Source organism: Salvelinus alpinus, chromosome 5 (genome assembly GCF_045679555.1).
Source record: "Salvelinus alpinus chromosome 5, SLU_Salpinus.1, whole genome shotgun sequence".
NCBI lineage: Eukaryota > Metazoa > Chordata > Actinopteri > Salmoniformes > Salmonidae > Salvelinus > Salvelinus alpinus.
The window spans coordinates 87,440,254-87,455,629 of NC_092090.1; the positions used below are offsets into that span (position 1 = coordinate 87,440,254).

A 15,376-nucleotide genomic window follows, 5' to 3' on the forward strand; every position below is an offset into this window, starting at 1 on the left:
CATGTAAATCACTTTCCACAAATACAATTCACTATCCACAAACAAACACCTTTTGAGTTGTATTTGTAAATCGATATAATTGTTTTTATAACTGCAGATATGCAGGTCATTTCCAAGGGCCTTAAGTAAAATGACTGCCATAAAGACAAAAAAGTTCTCACGCATAGAAAGCAATTTGTAGTCGTAGAAAAAAGTTGATCCCATTAATGCTTTTGTTGACCCGTATCACTGCGGAAAAGGAGGCGGTCAAAGGGGTTGAGCGTAACCGGTGTGAAATGGCTAACTAGTTAACGGTGACCGCTAATAGCGTTTAAATCGGTGACATCACTCGCTCTAAGCACTTGAAGTAGTTGTTTCCCTTGCATTGCAAGGGCCGTGGCTTTTGTGGAGCGATGGGTAACAATGCTTCGAGGGTGACGGTTATCAATCTGTGCAGAGAATCCCTGATTCAAGCCAAGGTTGGAGCGAGGAGAAGGGTGGAATAAATACTGTTACAAAGTCTGATCCCATATCCCCCACATCTTCCTTCTACCTTTTGCATGCCTCTCCTGGGAAAACGGTTAGAGGCCTCGGACATATTTATCTTAATGCTCATCGTGTGGCGAAATATGGAGTAATCTAGGGCTAGGGTTTCGATTATTGACGTTGGACATACTATGGTTACACATATGGTTAACATATTATGGTTACCATACTATAATTTCTGCAGCCTTGAAAGGCAGGCTGATCAACATGACCAAACGAGAGGCTGCCAGCGATTTATATAAATCGCTTTCTATGGGTACAAACCTTTTTTCTATGAATACAAATCGCTTTCTATGCGTGATAACTTCTTGTCTTTTTCTTGTCCTCAAATCCCTGTCAAAAGTCAGGTGACCTAAGCGCTTCCAAATATGGAGTTGCAGGTTTGCCATATCTGTCATGCTTGCGCATATCTCTCCTACGTGCAAATCTGTATGGCAGTCATTTTACTTAAGGCCCTTGGAAATGACCTGCATATCTGCAGTTATAAAAAAAATGTAATGCAATATATCAATTTAAAAATACAACTCAAAAGGTGTTTGTTTGTGGATAGTGAATTGCATTTATGGAAAGTGTTTTACATTTGTGGATTCAAATCAAACTTTATTTGTCACATGCTCTGAATACAACAAGTGTAGACTTTACTGTGAAATGCTTACTTACAAACACATAACCAAGAGTGCAGTTCAAGAACAGTTTAAAAAATATTTACCAAGTAGACTATAATAAAATGTTATAATTAAAAAGTAACACAATAAGAATAACAATAATGAGGTTATATACAGGGGGCACCGGTACCGAGTCAGTGTGTGGGGGTACAGGTTAGTTGAAGTAATTTGTACATGTAGGTGGGGGTAAAGTGACTATGTATAGATAATAAACAGCGAGTGGCAGCAGTGTACAAAAGGGAGGGGAAGGGTGGTCAATGTAAATTGTCCGGTGGCTCTTATGGCTTGGGGGTAGAAGCTGTTGAGGAGCCTCTTGGTCCTAGACTTGGCGCTCCGGTACCACTTGCCGTGCGGTAGCAGAGAAAACAGTCTATAACTTGGGTGACTGGAGTCTCTGACAATTTTATGGGCTTTCCTCGGAGGTCCTGGATGGCAGGAAGCCACCTTACGGTCAGATGCTGAGCAGTTGCCATAGCAGGCAGTGATGCAACCGGTCAGGATGCTCTCGATGGTGCAGCTGTAGAACCTTTTGAGGATCTGGGGACCAATGAAAAATCTTTTCAGAATTGGTGATTTACATTTGTGAATACTGTGATGAAACAGCAGGGAGCAGGTCTCGAACCCTCGACCTTCTAGCCCGAAGTCCGGCGCGCTATCGACTAGGTCGCAAAAGCATGCTCAACCGGCATGGTCGATTTCCGCGCTTATAAACACAGGATCGTTACAATACATATGATATGATATTGATTCCATAGAAGACAGAGATACGGGGGAAAGGCGCGCAAGTGACGGATGCACATACACACTCAGCAGCAGCCGATGGAGCTGCGAGCAGCACAGCAGAGCGGGCACATACACAAACAGGGAAGTCGCTAAATCAAGCAAAAGTCACTGGGGCAGCCTTATAAATTTGCTACATTTGTCGCTATAGACTGTAACCAATAAAATTCGCTAGAGGCGTCTGAAAAATCGCTAAATCTAGCGACAAAGTTGCTAAATTGGCAACACCATCTCCCAGCTCTAAAATAAAAGTAACGTGTACCTTTACGTTTTCCGTTTTAGGGTCCATAATGCCGTAATAAAATCAATACAATACAGTAGAAAGTATGCAATATCTCACTGTTCTTGAATACGGTTTTAAATACAATGCGCAAGTGTTTTGTTTAAAGGAAAATAACGCTCACATCGGTCATACTGTAAACTGGCATATCCAGTGACGCCTATTAGCATAACCTCTACTCCAATTGAAAACGGTTTCCACTAGTTACCCGAGCCACAAAATCTAAATTGGCTTTATCGTAAAAATGTATGAAAATAACCATTTGCTTTTTGGTTTTAATTTTAGGGTTAGGCTTGAGATTAGCAGTCTGGTCAAGGTAAGGGTTAAGATCACATTTTAAGAAGATAAATTGTAGAAATAGTCGGGGTTTATTACTTTGTGGCTGTGTCACGTGGTGACGACCGTTCAAAACACTCGGGAACCGAGGTTGAATGAATGGATCATTTAAATATAATTGCAGCAACCGGGAAGCAGTTTGTTATACAAATTCATTACTCTTAAATATTACTAACTTCAGAAAAGGCTTATGGGCTCCGCGACGCTCGATTTTCGACTCTGGGAACTTAATGTAACATTTGTCGGCGTTGAGTCCTTTTCAGCACCACTGCATCAACATGGTGAGTGTCCTGCTATGGCTACAGTAGCTAGCTATTAGCCGTTAGCTTGATATCAGAACTAATACAGCTGCAATTCAGCAATGGTTCGCATCTTGATATAGGTAGAACATGATAATAGTGTTTCACAACCAGTTGTAATATTAGCTAAATGTGCAGTCCCTGTGTTAGCTAAGTTAGCTTGGCATCTGCCTTGCTAGTTAGTAGCTAACGTTAGCTACTGTAGGTAGCTACCGACAGGTAGTAAAGCAAATGACCTAATATCACTAACCAATGTTTTTATCCATCGTTTTCTGACAACAGCTTAGATTGCTAATTTGGCGCTTGTGATGCGCAGCAAATAGAAACGTGCTGGTTTGCTAGTTTCACTTTGTTTATGTCGCTCATTGAGAACGTTCAAGTAGGGAAAGGTGTTTTTCTCACATCTAGACGACTCGTTTTGACCTCAGATTGCCCTCCGTGAGGTGGTATGCTTTAGGGTTATTTTCTATCTATTCAGAGCAAAATGTATACACTGTAAAACTGCTTTTTGATGAGCCATACACTGTCCCGCATTCTTGTATCTTATAATGTTAGGGTACTGCTAATGTTTGCAAAATCGCCAGGGCAACCTGTTAAGAAGAACGTTTGGCACTGGATGTTCAAAAGATGCAACATAAAAGCAGGAGCAGATGCCATAGCATCCCTTGGCATGTTATAAAAGTAAAATGCACAACCAAAGACTAAAACAGTACAATTTAAAACATTTTGAAGGGGAAGATGGGCCTACCCTCTCCGGTTTAAATGTAAATGGACTCTTGATGTCCATTTAATGTTTAGGTGAATTGGGTGTTATCATATGGTCTCCTAGACTATAGGCCTAGGTTTGCTGAAAGAGATTAGATTCCTAATTTAGTAGGCTACACCAAAGCGGCCTTAATTTTTTTCAGAAATGTCTGTAATTAATTTGCCTGACGACTCAAGCGGAAATTCTTCTGCTGCTCTACGATTCGCTACATACATCACTCTGAGACTGCAATCATTGAAGTCGTTTGTGATAATGTCAAAATGAGCATTGTTGTACAACACAAAGTCATAAGCGATTGGATCATTTCTAACCAATCATAATATCAAAGCAAATGACACATTTTCAAAATACTGCTTCACCCATATGTGTTCTGGCCCAACACATCGATTTCTGGACCAATCAGAATGGTTAGAATTTGTCGGGGATGAACTCCGATCCAGACTCATTGCAGAGAAGAAACTAACGTCCGTGGGCGTGGCGTAGTTAGCCAGGCAAGTAATTCATGACAATTTAAGAAAGGGACTCGGAGGAAAGCACTCATGTTTTTGTGTAATGGAAGCACAGGTGTGAGATATAGGAAACCTGTTCAGTGTCACTAAGGATGAACTCACTCACTAAATTTGGTGGTTAATATGCCAGTTATAAGAGGTTTATAACACAGATTGTCATGGAGATACCATTTCTAATGCAATTTGTGTGTTATGACGCCTAGGCTTTTCACATTGGACATTTAGATTAACTATTAAGCTAAATTGTAAGCTGTGATAGTCAGTGGGACTGACTCAAAGTCACTGATTTGCCTTTTGTGAGCTCGCTCTCAAGTTTGCTGTAGTAAGCTGTTTTAACGGGATGCACTATGGCTGCACAGTAGTAAATAATATGGATAATAGCCTAATAATAATCAATCAATGTACGTGTAGCACACCATGATTGTGTTGTTCAAAAGTGGCATACAGTGCCTTTGGAAAATATACAAATCAAAATGTTTTTTATATTTGAGATTCTTCAAAGTAGCCACCCTTTGCCTTGATGACAGCTTTGCACACTCTTTGCATTCTTTCAACCAGCTTCACCTGGAATGATTTTCCAACAGTCTTGAAGGATTTCCCACACATGTTGGCTGCTTTTCCTTCCCTCTGAGGTCCAACTCATCCAAACCATCTCAATTGGGTTGAGGTCGGGTGATTGTGGAGGCCAGGTTATCTGATGCAGCACTCCATCACTCTCCTTCTTGGTCAAATAGCCCTTACACAGCCTGGAGGTGTGTTGGGTCATTGTCCTGTTGTAAAACAAATGATAGTCCCGCTAAGTGCAAACCAGATGGGATGGCGTATCGGTGCAGAATGCTGTGGTAGCCATTCTGATTAAGTGTGCTTTGAATTCTAAATAAATCACAGACAGTGTCACCAGCAAAGCACCCCCACATCACCCTTGTCCTCCATGCTTCACGGTGGGAACCACACATGCAGAGATCATCCGTTCACCTACTCTGCATCTCACAAAGTCACAGCAGTTAGAACCAAAAATTTGGACTCATCAGACCAGGACAGATTTCCACCGGTCTAATGTCCATTGCTCGTGTTTCTTGGCCCAAGCAAATATCTTATTCTTATTGGTGTCCTTTTAGTAGTGGTTTCTTTGCAGCAATTTGACCACAAAGGCCTGATTCACACAGTCTCCTCTGAGCAGTTGATGTTGAGATGTCTCTTTTACATTTATTTGGGCTGCAATTTCTGAGGCTGGTAACTCTATTGAACTTATCCTCTGCAGCAGAGGTAACTCTGGGTCTTCCTTTCCTGTTGTGGTCCTCATGAGAGCCAGTTTCATCATAGTGCTTGTTGGTTTTTGCAACTCCACTTGAAGAAACTTTTTAAGTTCTTGACATTTTCCAGATTGACTGACCTTCATGTCTTAAAGTAATGATGGACTGTCGTTTCTCTTTGCTTACTTGGTCTTTTACCAAATAAGGCTATCTTCTGTATACCACCCCACCTTGTCACAACACAACTGATTGGATCAAATCCATCATGACTACCTCATGAAGCTGGTTGAGAGAATGCCAAGAGTGTACAAAGCTTTCATCAAGGCAAAGGGTGGCTACTTTGAAGAATCTCAAATATAAGATATTTTTTGATTTGTTGAACACTTTTTCTGGTTACTACCTGATTCCATATGTGTTCTTCAATTGTTTTTGTTGTCTTCACTATTATTCTACAATGTAAAAAAAAAAAAAAAAAAAAACAACAACATTTCAATCCTTGAATGAGTAGGTGTCCAAACTTTTGACTAGTACTGTATGTAAATGTGACATTTCAGTTTTTATATTTTTTTTTAATACATTTGCAAAAATGTCTAAACATCTGTTTTTTGCTTTGTCATTATGGGGTATCGTGTGTGTGGATTGTTGAGAAGGAAAAAATATATATAATACATTTTTGAATAAACCTGTAAAGTAACACAGTTTGGATAAAGAAGGGGTCTGAATACTTTCTGAATGCACTGTAGATGCACTGTAGGCCTACACAGAATTCCTTGACCACTTTTGATGAGATTGTATGTTGTCTCTTTGAATCCATATTGCTAGTAGTGAGAAAAAAATTCTGTGAGGAGAACCTTTAAGCTTCCCACAACTGCCAGCTTAACTAGAGAGCAGGGGGCACCCAGGGCTTCCCTCTCTGAGCTCTTGTTGTTTTCAGGGGCAAGATGGCAGGCCTTTTTTTTTTAAATTTTATTTATTTTACCGTTATTTTACCAGGTAAGTTGACTGAGAACACGTTCTCATTTGCAGCAACGACCTGGGGAATAGTTACAGGGGAGAGGAGGGGGATGAATGAGCCAATTGTAAACTGGGGATTATTAGGTGACCATGATTGTTTGAGGGCCAGATTGGGAATTTAGCCAGGACACCGGGGTTAACACCCCTACTCTTACGATAAGTGCCATGGGATCTTTAATGACCTCAGAGAGTCAGGACACCCGTTTAACGTCCCATCCGAAAGACAGCACCCTACACAGGGCAGTGTCCCCAATCACTGCCCTGGGGCATTGGGATATTATTTTTAGACCAGAGGAAAGAGTGCCTCCTACTGGCCCTCCAACACCACTTCCAGCAGCATCTGGTCTCCCATCCAGGGACTGACCAGGACCAACCCTGCTTAGCTTCAGAAGCAAGCCAGCAGTGGTATGCAGGGTGGTATGCTGCTGGCCTTCAATTGGGTGTTTGAGCTCTGAGGTGTTGGTTATCTCCCGTGTGTAATCAGAGCCAGACAGCTAGGTGAACGGAGAGAGAAGATGGATCTTGGTGGCATTTGGTGTCTGGCTCTGCTTTTGGAGGTGATAATTATAATCATATTGGAGAGTTATAGCTGCTATGCAATATGTTATGGGTTTCTGTACAGCGCTTTGACATCAGCTGATGTAAGAAGGGCATTATAAATACATTTGATTATTGCCTGTGTAATATGCCCAACAAAAAACTCTGAAGTGTGCTATTCAAAGGCCTATTTTCACCAACACACCTGTGCTGATATCACTAAGCCCACTTACTAGGGTAAAAGTTGGACTACCCTACAGTGAGGGATAAAGTAGCAGCACAATTCTAGCCAACCTGTTAAGGGAATATTGATCTGTAAGGGTTGAAATTGAACCCCCTGTGCTAAAGCTGGCTATCACTGTCAGCTCTCCACTGTTGACTGCTGCTTGTTCTCAGCTGAGCATCATGGGTGCTGAGAGTCAGACACTCCTTTTTGTATTGCACTGAGGGCATTTTGTGCAAGTGCCTCAAACGTGCCAATAAAATGCTCTCATGTCTTTGTTACTGCAGTTGTATATCATAAGGGAAGAAGTAGGGCTGTGGCTGTCACGGTAATTTACCTTTTAATTAACATAAACACGTTTAGCATCTCCTGACTTCCATGCATAGCGTACAATCCACTGATGGAGACAGTTGGAACATTTAAAAAATCTAATAAATCCATTTAATATAGCCTAAACCTTCACAATAAATACATGATTTATTTTAGACAGGTCTAAAGAAGCATGATATGAAGAATAGGTAGCCTATTTCAGAAAAACAGAATAGCATATCCTGAGTTGTCCTTGTTAGGCCCTGATCTGGCTATGCCATATGGCTGTGGGCTACACTAGTTCATTAAGCAGACAAGATTTGTTTAGAATTCCGTGGCATTATTTTATAGTATGAAGAATACAATTGAACATGGCTGAATAAAATAGAAAGGATATTTTCTCATAGATTTGAGGAAGTGTGCACATGCGGCTATTCTGTGTTGAGCGGTTAACAAAGAAAAATGTCCTCCTAGATGTTTAATTTAGAGTTATTTATGCAACTTTACTTGTGATACAAACCTTAGGCTATATGTTTTGATTTTTAAAACATTCTAAGGCTGCATGATGACTTGAAAATAGCACCATGCTCTGTTTCTTGCGCAGCCTGCACACTATAAGTCTCATTCACAATAATTTGACAAGCACTTGATGATAATCCCACCCATTAGACTATTCATAATTTAATCTGGGCTTTACATATAGCCTAATGAGTGGAATAATTTTTTATTTAGAATGAACCACAAAAAAACAATTCATCCGTAGGCTGCAATTGAATTGAGGTTAGGTGCCAAAATGATATAGCCTACTCCTGTCTACACGGTAATAATTAAAAATACTAAGCATGATTTGGCCACAGAGGATCATTACCTGTTTTAAAAATAAATAAGTTGTGGATTGTTTTCAATTGTATTACCTACAGTCGGAAGGAAAGCAGCACGCTCAATATGGGTAGATTATTGTTGAGTTGTGACTGTCTGTGAAAAGTAGAGGCCAAGCCAGGCATATCGCAATAGTTTGGAAAGCAAATAGTTATTGCTGTAAAGAGAAGACTGCTCCTTTGAACGATGGTATACATGGATGAATTTTCGGACTTTGGGGGGAGTGTGCTCTTCTGTATTGTACAATGTATAAATCAGAGGAGGCTGGTGGAAGGTGCTATTGGAGGACGGGCTCATTGGAATGGTTAGAAGGGCATTAATGGAACGGTATAAAACGCATCAGGTGGTGACACGCATCTCTGCGTGCCTGGCAGATACAGTGGCAAGAAAAAACATGTAAACTCTTTGGAAATACCTGGATTTCTGCATAAATTGGTCATAAAATTTGCTTAATCTTCATTTAGGTCACAAAAATAGACAAACGCAGTCTGCTTAAACTAATAACACACAAACAAGTATACGTTTTCATGTCTTTATTGAACACACCGTGTAAACATTCACAGTGCAGGGTGGAAAAAGTATGTGAACCCTTGGATTTAATAACTGTTTGACCCTCCTTTGGCAGCAATAACCTCAACCAAGCATTTTCTGTAGTTGCGGATCAGACTTGCATAACGGTCAGGAGGAATTTTGGACCATTCGTCTTTACAAAACTGTTTCAGTTCAGCAATATTCTTGGGATGTCTCTTGAGGTCATGCCACAGCATCTCAATCGGGTTGAGGTCAGGACTCTTCTGTTGAAGCCATTCTGTTGTTGATTTACTTCTGTGTTTTGGATCGTTGTCCTGTTGCATCACCCAATTTCTGTTGAGCTTCAATTGGCAGACAGATAGCCTAACATTCTCCTGCAAAATGTCTTGATAAACATGGGAATTCATTTTTCCGTCTGATGGCAAGCTGTCCAGGCCCTGAGGCAGCAAAGGAGCCCCAAACCATAATGTTCCCTCCACCATACTTTACAGTTGGGATAAGGTTTTGATGTTGGTGTGCTGTGCCTTTGTTTCTCCACACAGTGTTGTGTGTTCCTTCCAAACAAATCAACTGTAGTTTCATCTGTCCAAAGAATATTTTGCCAGTAGCGCTGTGGAACATCCAGGTGCACTTTTGCAAACCTCAGACGTGCAGCAATGTTTTTTTTGGACAGCAGTGGCTTCTTCTGTGGTGTCCTCCCATGAACAACATTCTTGTTTAGTGTTGTACATATCATAGACTCGTCAACCGAGATGTTGGCATGTTCCAGATATTTCTGTAAGTCTTTAGCTGACACTCTAGGTTTCTTCTTAACCTCATTGAGCATTCTGCGCTGTGCTCTTGCAGTCATCTTTGCAGGACAGCCACTCCTAGGGAGAGTAGCAACAGTGCTGAACTTTCTCCATTTATAGACAATTTGTCTTACTGTGGACAAATGAACATCAAGGCTTTTAGAGATACTTTTGTAACTCTTTTCAGCTTTATGCAAATCAACAATTCTTAATCGTAGGTCTTCTGAGATCTAATTTGTTCGAGGCATGGTTCACATCAGGCAATGCTTCTTGTGAATAGCAAACTCATATTTTGTGAGTGTTTTTTAAACGACAAGGCAGCTCTAACCAACATCTCCAATCTTGTCTCAATGATTGGACCCCAGGTTAGCTGACTCCAATTAGATTTTGGAAAAGTCATTAGCCTAGGGGTTCACATGCTTTTTCCAACCTACACTGTGAAAAATGTAAAATTATGTATTCAATATACAGTCGTGGCCAAATGTTTTGAGAATGACACAAATATTAATTTCCACAAAGTTTGCTGCTTCAGTGTCTTTAGAGTTTTTGTCAGATGTTACTATGGAATACTGCCGTATAATTGCAAGCATTTCATAAGTGTGAAAGGCTTTTATTGACAATTACATGAAGTTGATGCAAAGAGTCAATATTTGCAGTGTTGACCCTTCTTTTTCAAGACCTCTGCAATCCACCCTGGCATGCTGTCAATTAACTTCTGGGCCACATCCTGACTGATGGCAGCCCATTCTTGCATAAACAATGCTTGGAGTTTGTCAGAATTTGTGGGTTTTTGTTTGTCCACCCGCCTCTTGAGGATTGATCACAAGTTCCCAATGGGATTAAGGTCTGGGGAGTTTCCTGCCCATGGACCTAAAATATCAATGTTTTGTTCCCCGAGCCACTTAGTTATCACTTTTGCCTTATTGCAAGGTGCTCCATCATGCTGGAAAAGCCATTGTTCGTCACCAAACTGTTCCTGGATGGTTGGGAGAAGTTGCTCTCGGAGGATGTGTTGGTACCATTCTTTATTCATGGCTGTGTTCTTAGGCAAAATTGTGAGTGAGCCCACTCCCTTGGCTGAGAAGCAACCCCACACATGAATGGTCTCAGGATGCTTTACTGTTGGCGTGACACAGGACTGATGGTAGCGCTCACCTTGGTAGCGCTCAGCTTTTTTCTGGATGCCCCAAACAATCAGAAAGGGAATTCATCAGAGAAAATGACTTTACCCCAGTCCTCAGCAGTCCAATCCCTGTACCTCAGCAGTCCAATCCCTGTACCTTTTGCAGAATATGAGTCTGTCCCTGATGTTTTTCCTGGAGAGAAGTGGCTTCTTTGCTGCTCTTCTTGACACCAGACCATCCTCCAAAAGTCTTCGCCTCACTGTGCGTGCAGATGCACTCACGCCTGCCTGCTGCCATTCCTGAGCAAGCTCTGTACTGGTGGTGCCCCGATCCCGCAGCTGAATCAACTTTAGGAGTCGGGCCTGGCGCTTGCTGGACTTTCTTGGGCGCCCTGAAGCCTTCTTCACAACAATTGAACCGCTCTCCTTGAAATTCTTGATGTTCCGATAAATGGTTTATTTAGGTGCAATCTTACTGGCAGCAATGTCCTTGCATGTGAAGCACTTTTTGTGCAAAGCAATGATGACGGCACGTGTTTCCTTGCAGGTAACCATGTTTGACAGAGGAAGAACAATGATTCCAAGCACCACCCTCCTTTTGAAGCTTCCAGTCTGTTTTTCGAACTCAATCAGCATGACAGAGTGATCTCTAGCCTTGTCCTCGTCAACACTCACACCTGTGTTAACAAGAGAATCACTGACATGATGTCAGCTGGTCCTTTTGTGGCAGGGCTGAAATGCAGTGGAAATGTTTTTTGGGGATTCATTTCATTTACATGGCAAAGAGGGACTTTGCAATTAATTGCAATTCATCTGATCACTCTCCATAACATTCTGGAGTATATGCAAATTGCCATCATACAAACTGAGGCAGCAGACTTAGTGGAAATTAATATTTGTGCCATTCTCAAAACTTTTGGCCACGACTATAGACAAGAAAAATAAAATTATTTGTGTGTTATTAGGGTGCTTAAACTATGTTTGTCTATTGTTGTGACTTAGATGATCAGATCAAATTTGATGACCAATTTATGCAGAAATCCAAGTAATTCCAAAGGGTTCACATACTTTTTCTTGCCACTGTATCTCAGCTTGGATGTCGGCCCACCACCTCAAACTCAACCTCGACAAGATCGAGCTGCTCGTCCTCCCGGGGAAGGCCTGCACGCTCAAAGACCTCTTCATCATGGTTGACAACTCCACAGTTTTGCCCTCCCAGAGTGCAAAGAACCTTGGCATGACCCTGGACAACACACTGTCGTTCTCTGCAAACCTCAAAGCAGTGACTCGCTCGTGCAGGTTCATGCTTTGCAATATCCGTAGAGTACGACCCTACCTCACACAGAAAGCAGCGCAGGTCCTAATCCAGGAACTTGTTATCTCCCTTCTGGACTACTGCATCTCACTGTTGGCTGGGCTCCCCACTTGTGCCATCAAACCCCTGCAACTTATCCAGAACACTGCAGCCTGCCTGGTTTTCAACCTTCCCATATCACCCCGCTCCTCTGCCCACTCCACTGACTTCCAGTTGAAGCTCGCATCCACTTCAAGACCATGTTGCTTGCCTACAGAGCAGCAAGAGGAACTGCCCTCCCACCTTCAGGCTATGCTCAAACCCTTCACCCCAACCCGAGCACTCTGTTCTGCCACATACTGGTCTTTTGGCCCTCCCACCCCTACAGGAGGGCAGCTCCCACTCAGCCCAGTTCAAGGTCTTCTCTGTCCTGGCAATAGATGAAGTGAATACTCTCAAAGCACAATTACTAAAGCCTTTTGAAATGTTCAACAACTCTCCTCCACAATACATAGCAGAAAGCGCAACATTATGAACTACAATATCTGGGGTTTTAGGAAAAAAATCTTACCTTTACTGTCATGTTGTGGTCATGAGGAAGGTGAATTGACATTCAGATGAACAAGTAACCTAGCTAGCACTTTTTCCCTCTCCCTGTGTCAACTCAATTGAAGGTCACTGTAGAAGTCGGCCTACCCTTCCCAAATTGATATAATCTAATCAAAAGGTCAACAAAAGACGTGTTCCCATTCTTTGCTTTGCAGTGAACACTTTTAATCAGACATATTGCATGTTACAGAAGAATAATAGGCTATTGTGTTCTTAATATGAACAGCCACACCACTATCTCCAAATTGTGGGAACTCTGGGCCCAGTAGTACCACCCTGTTTTGTTAATGGTACACTGCAAAAAGGGTATTATTCCATGTAGGCCTACTTATGCCCACCACTTCCATCCTGTGTAGCTTTGGCTAGGCTATAATTAAGCCCAAATCATCCATGCTGTGCCAATACTGGAAGAGAACATGCATACTAAGCCAAGTGAATGATGCGCTCATCAGAAGAGAAGGCCACAGGTTGGATCACATACTCATGGTCTGAATGGCTGTGAATGTCAGTGACTGTTAAAATCAATTTAGCCTCAAATAAATAATGAAACATGTTCAAGTTGGTTTAAATAATACAAAAACAAAGTGTTGGAGAAGAAAGTAAAAGTGCAATATGTGTCATGTAAAAAAGCTAACGTTTAAGTTCCTTGTTCAGAACATATGAAAGCTGGTGGTTCCTCCACAAAAGCCGTGGCCCTTGCAGGGCAAGGGGAACAACTACTTCAAGGTCTCAGAGCGAGTGACGTCACCGATTTAAACGCTATTAGCTCGCACTCCGCTAACTAGCTAGCCATTTCACATCGGTTACACCAGCCTAATCTCGGTAATTGATAGGCTTGAAGTCATAAACAGCTCAATGCTTGAAGCACAGCGAAGAGCTGCTGGCAAATGCAGGAAAGTGCTGTTTGAATGAATGCTTACGAGCATGCTGCTGCCTACCACCGCACAGTCAGACTGTTCTATCAAATATCAAATCATAGACTTAATTATAACCATGATTTAATGACTCGTTTCCATTTGGAAGAGTGTATATGTGTGCTATATACTGAGTATACCAAACATGAGGAACACCGTCCTAATATTGAGTTGCACCCCCTTTTGCCCTCAGAACAGCCTCAATTCATCATGGCAATGACTCTACAAGTGTTGAAAGCTTTCCACAGGGATGCTGGCACATGTTGACTCCAATGCTTCCCACAGTTGTCATATTGGCTGGATGTCCTTTGGGTGGTGGACCATTCTTGATACACACAGGAAACTGTTGAGCATGAAAAACCCAGCGGTGTTGGAGTTCTTGACACACTCAAACTGGTGTGCCTGGCACCTTCTACCATACCCCGTTCAAAGGCACTTAAATATTTTGTCTTGTCCATTCACCCTCTTAATGGCACACATACACAATCCATGTCCCAATTGTCTCAAGGCTTAAAAGTCCTTCTTTAACCTGTCTGCTTCATCTACACTGATTTGAAGTGGATTTAACAGGTGCCATCAATAATGGATCACGGCTTTCACCTGGATTAACCTAGTCAGTCTGTCATGGAAAGAGCAGGTGTTCCTAATGTTTTGTACATATTAGAATATAACTTGATTTGTTTTCCCTCCCTTAGGGTGTGATCGGTCTGCAGCTGGTGGTTACCATGGTAATGGCCAGTGTCATTCAGAAGATCATACCTCATTATTCCTTCGCAAGATGGCTGCTCTGCAGCGGAGGGTAATGTAGAAGTCTGTACCTGCTGTTTCTGTGTCTTTAAGAGCCATGATTTCATCTCCTCACTGGTTTACCCTTCAGAACAATTCATTTAAAAGGATGCTTAACAATGTGGAACAGAGTGTTTGCTCAACTTATAAACAGTCTCTCTGTTTACAAGTTGTCTGCTGAAAGCAAATTTTCTGAAAACACAAAAAGCATTAAAAAACAACATAATTGTCGTATTGCATAGACCAAAGGGCATCATCAGCTATTGGGACGACCCAAGAGGACTGGGAATTAAAATAAAGCGCCCGCCTCGTTTCCTATAATTAGCGCCAGATGTGTTTTTGAGTAAACAGCTCCTCAGAACACTTAATAATTCATCAGTGCTTTTTTCAGGGGGCTTTGAAAAAACTTTGACGCAAGCTGGAGGCCCATAGTGTCCCTCCAGAGAGATCCGCAATTAAGTTTCCCCTAATAAACAAGGCAGCAGTAAACATGTTGTGCCCCACAAATGATGCAGCAACCCCCTTGGGCCAATTGAGGTATCCTGTGTGACTTAAACATTTCAGTTATCGTGTGTAACCACAGATTATCCATTATTTTGACCAGATACTCAAGTGGCCATTCTAACAATGAAAATAAATGTCTCCAAAAATGGAAGGCAGTTAGCCTTGGTACAAGTCGCTTTAGCTAATCCTCTCCCTTTACGCCATGTGATGTGCCAAAGAGACTGCTGGCCTTTCTGCCATCTTCAAATATGAACATTCTATCATTACTGTGCTCAGGGAGAACAGAGGCTTTGATCCTGATTCGATCATCCTCACAGCTATCCTCCAATCACAACACTTATGCAAATATTGGAACTCATCACTTTCTCCACAGAACACGTTGTATATGGTTGCTAAGCAACCATTTTTTGTTTGTCCAGATAACACCAGTCTCAAAAGTTGCTAGCTCA

General features: G+C 41.8%; 1 protein-coding gene and 1 long non-coding RNA gene across 4 annotated transcripts in view; one reads left to right on the top strand and one right to left on the bottom strand.

Moving 5' to 3' along the window:
• Window positions 1-1,104: 1,104 nt before the first annotated feature.
• On the bottom strand, window positions 1,105-2,874 carry LOC139577161 (uncharacterized). 2 transcript variants are annotated; one of them, XR_011675225.1, is made up of 2 exons: window positions 2,763-2,874; window positions 1,105-1,727 (listed from the first exon to the last, which is right to left on the bottom strand). It is a non-coding gene; the product is annotated as an uncharacterized lncRNA (long non-coding RNA). The 2 variants fall into 2 exon arrangements; XR_011675226.1 differs by lacking the exon at window positions 2,763-2,874 and adding an exon at window positions 2,233-2,433.
• Window positions 2,728-15,376, top strand: part of LOC139577158 (transmembrane protein 161B-like) — a 28,368-nt gene continuing 15,719 nt past the window's right edge. For both annotated transcript variants that reach the window (XM_071404041.1, XM_071404042.1), the window contains exons 1-2: window positions 2,728-2,867; window positions 14,333-14,436. In XM_071404041.1, the coding sequence (XP_071260142.1) occupies window positions 2,865-2,867; window positions 14,333-14,436 (107 nt within the window). In that variant the 5' untranslated portion in view covers window positions 2,728-2,864. The remainder of the gene's footprint in view (window positions 2,868-14,332; window positions 14,437-15,376) is intronic.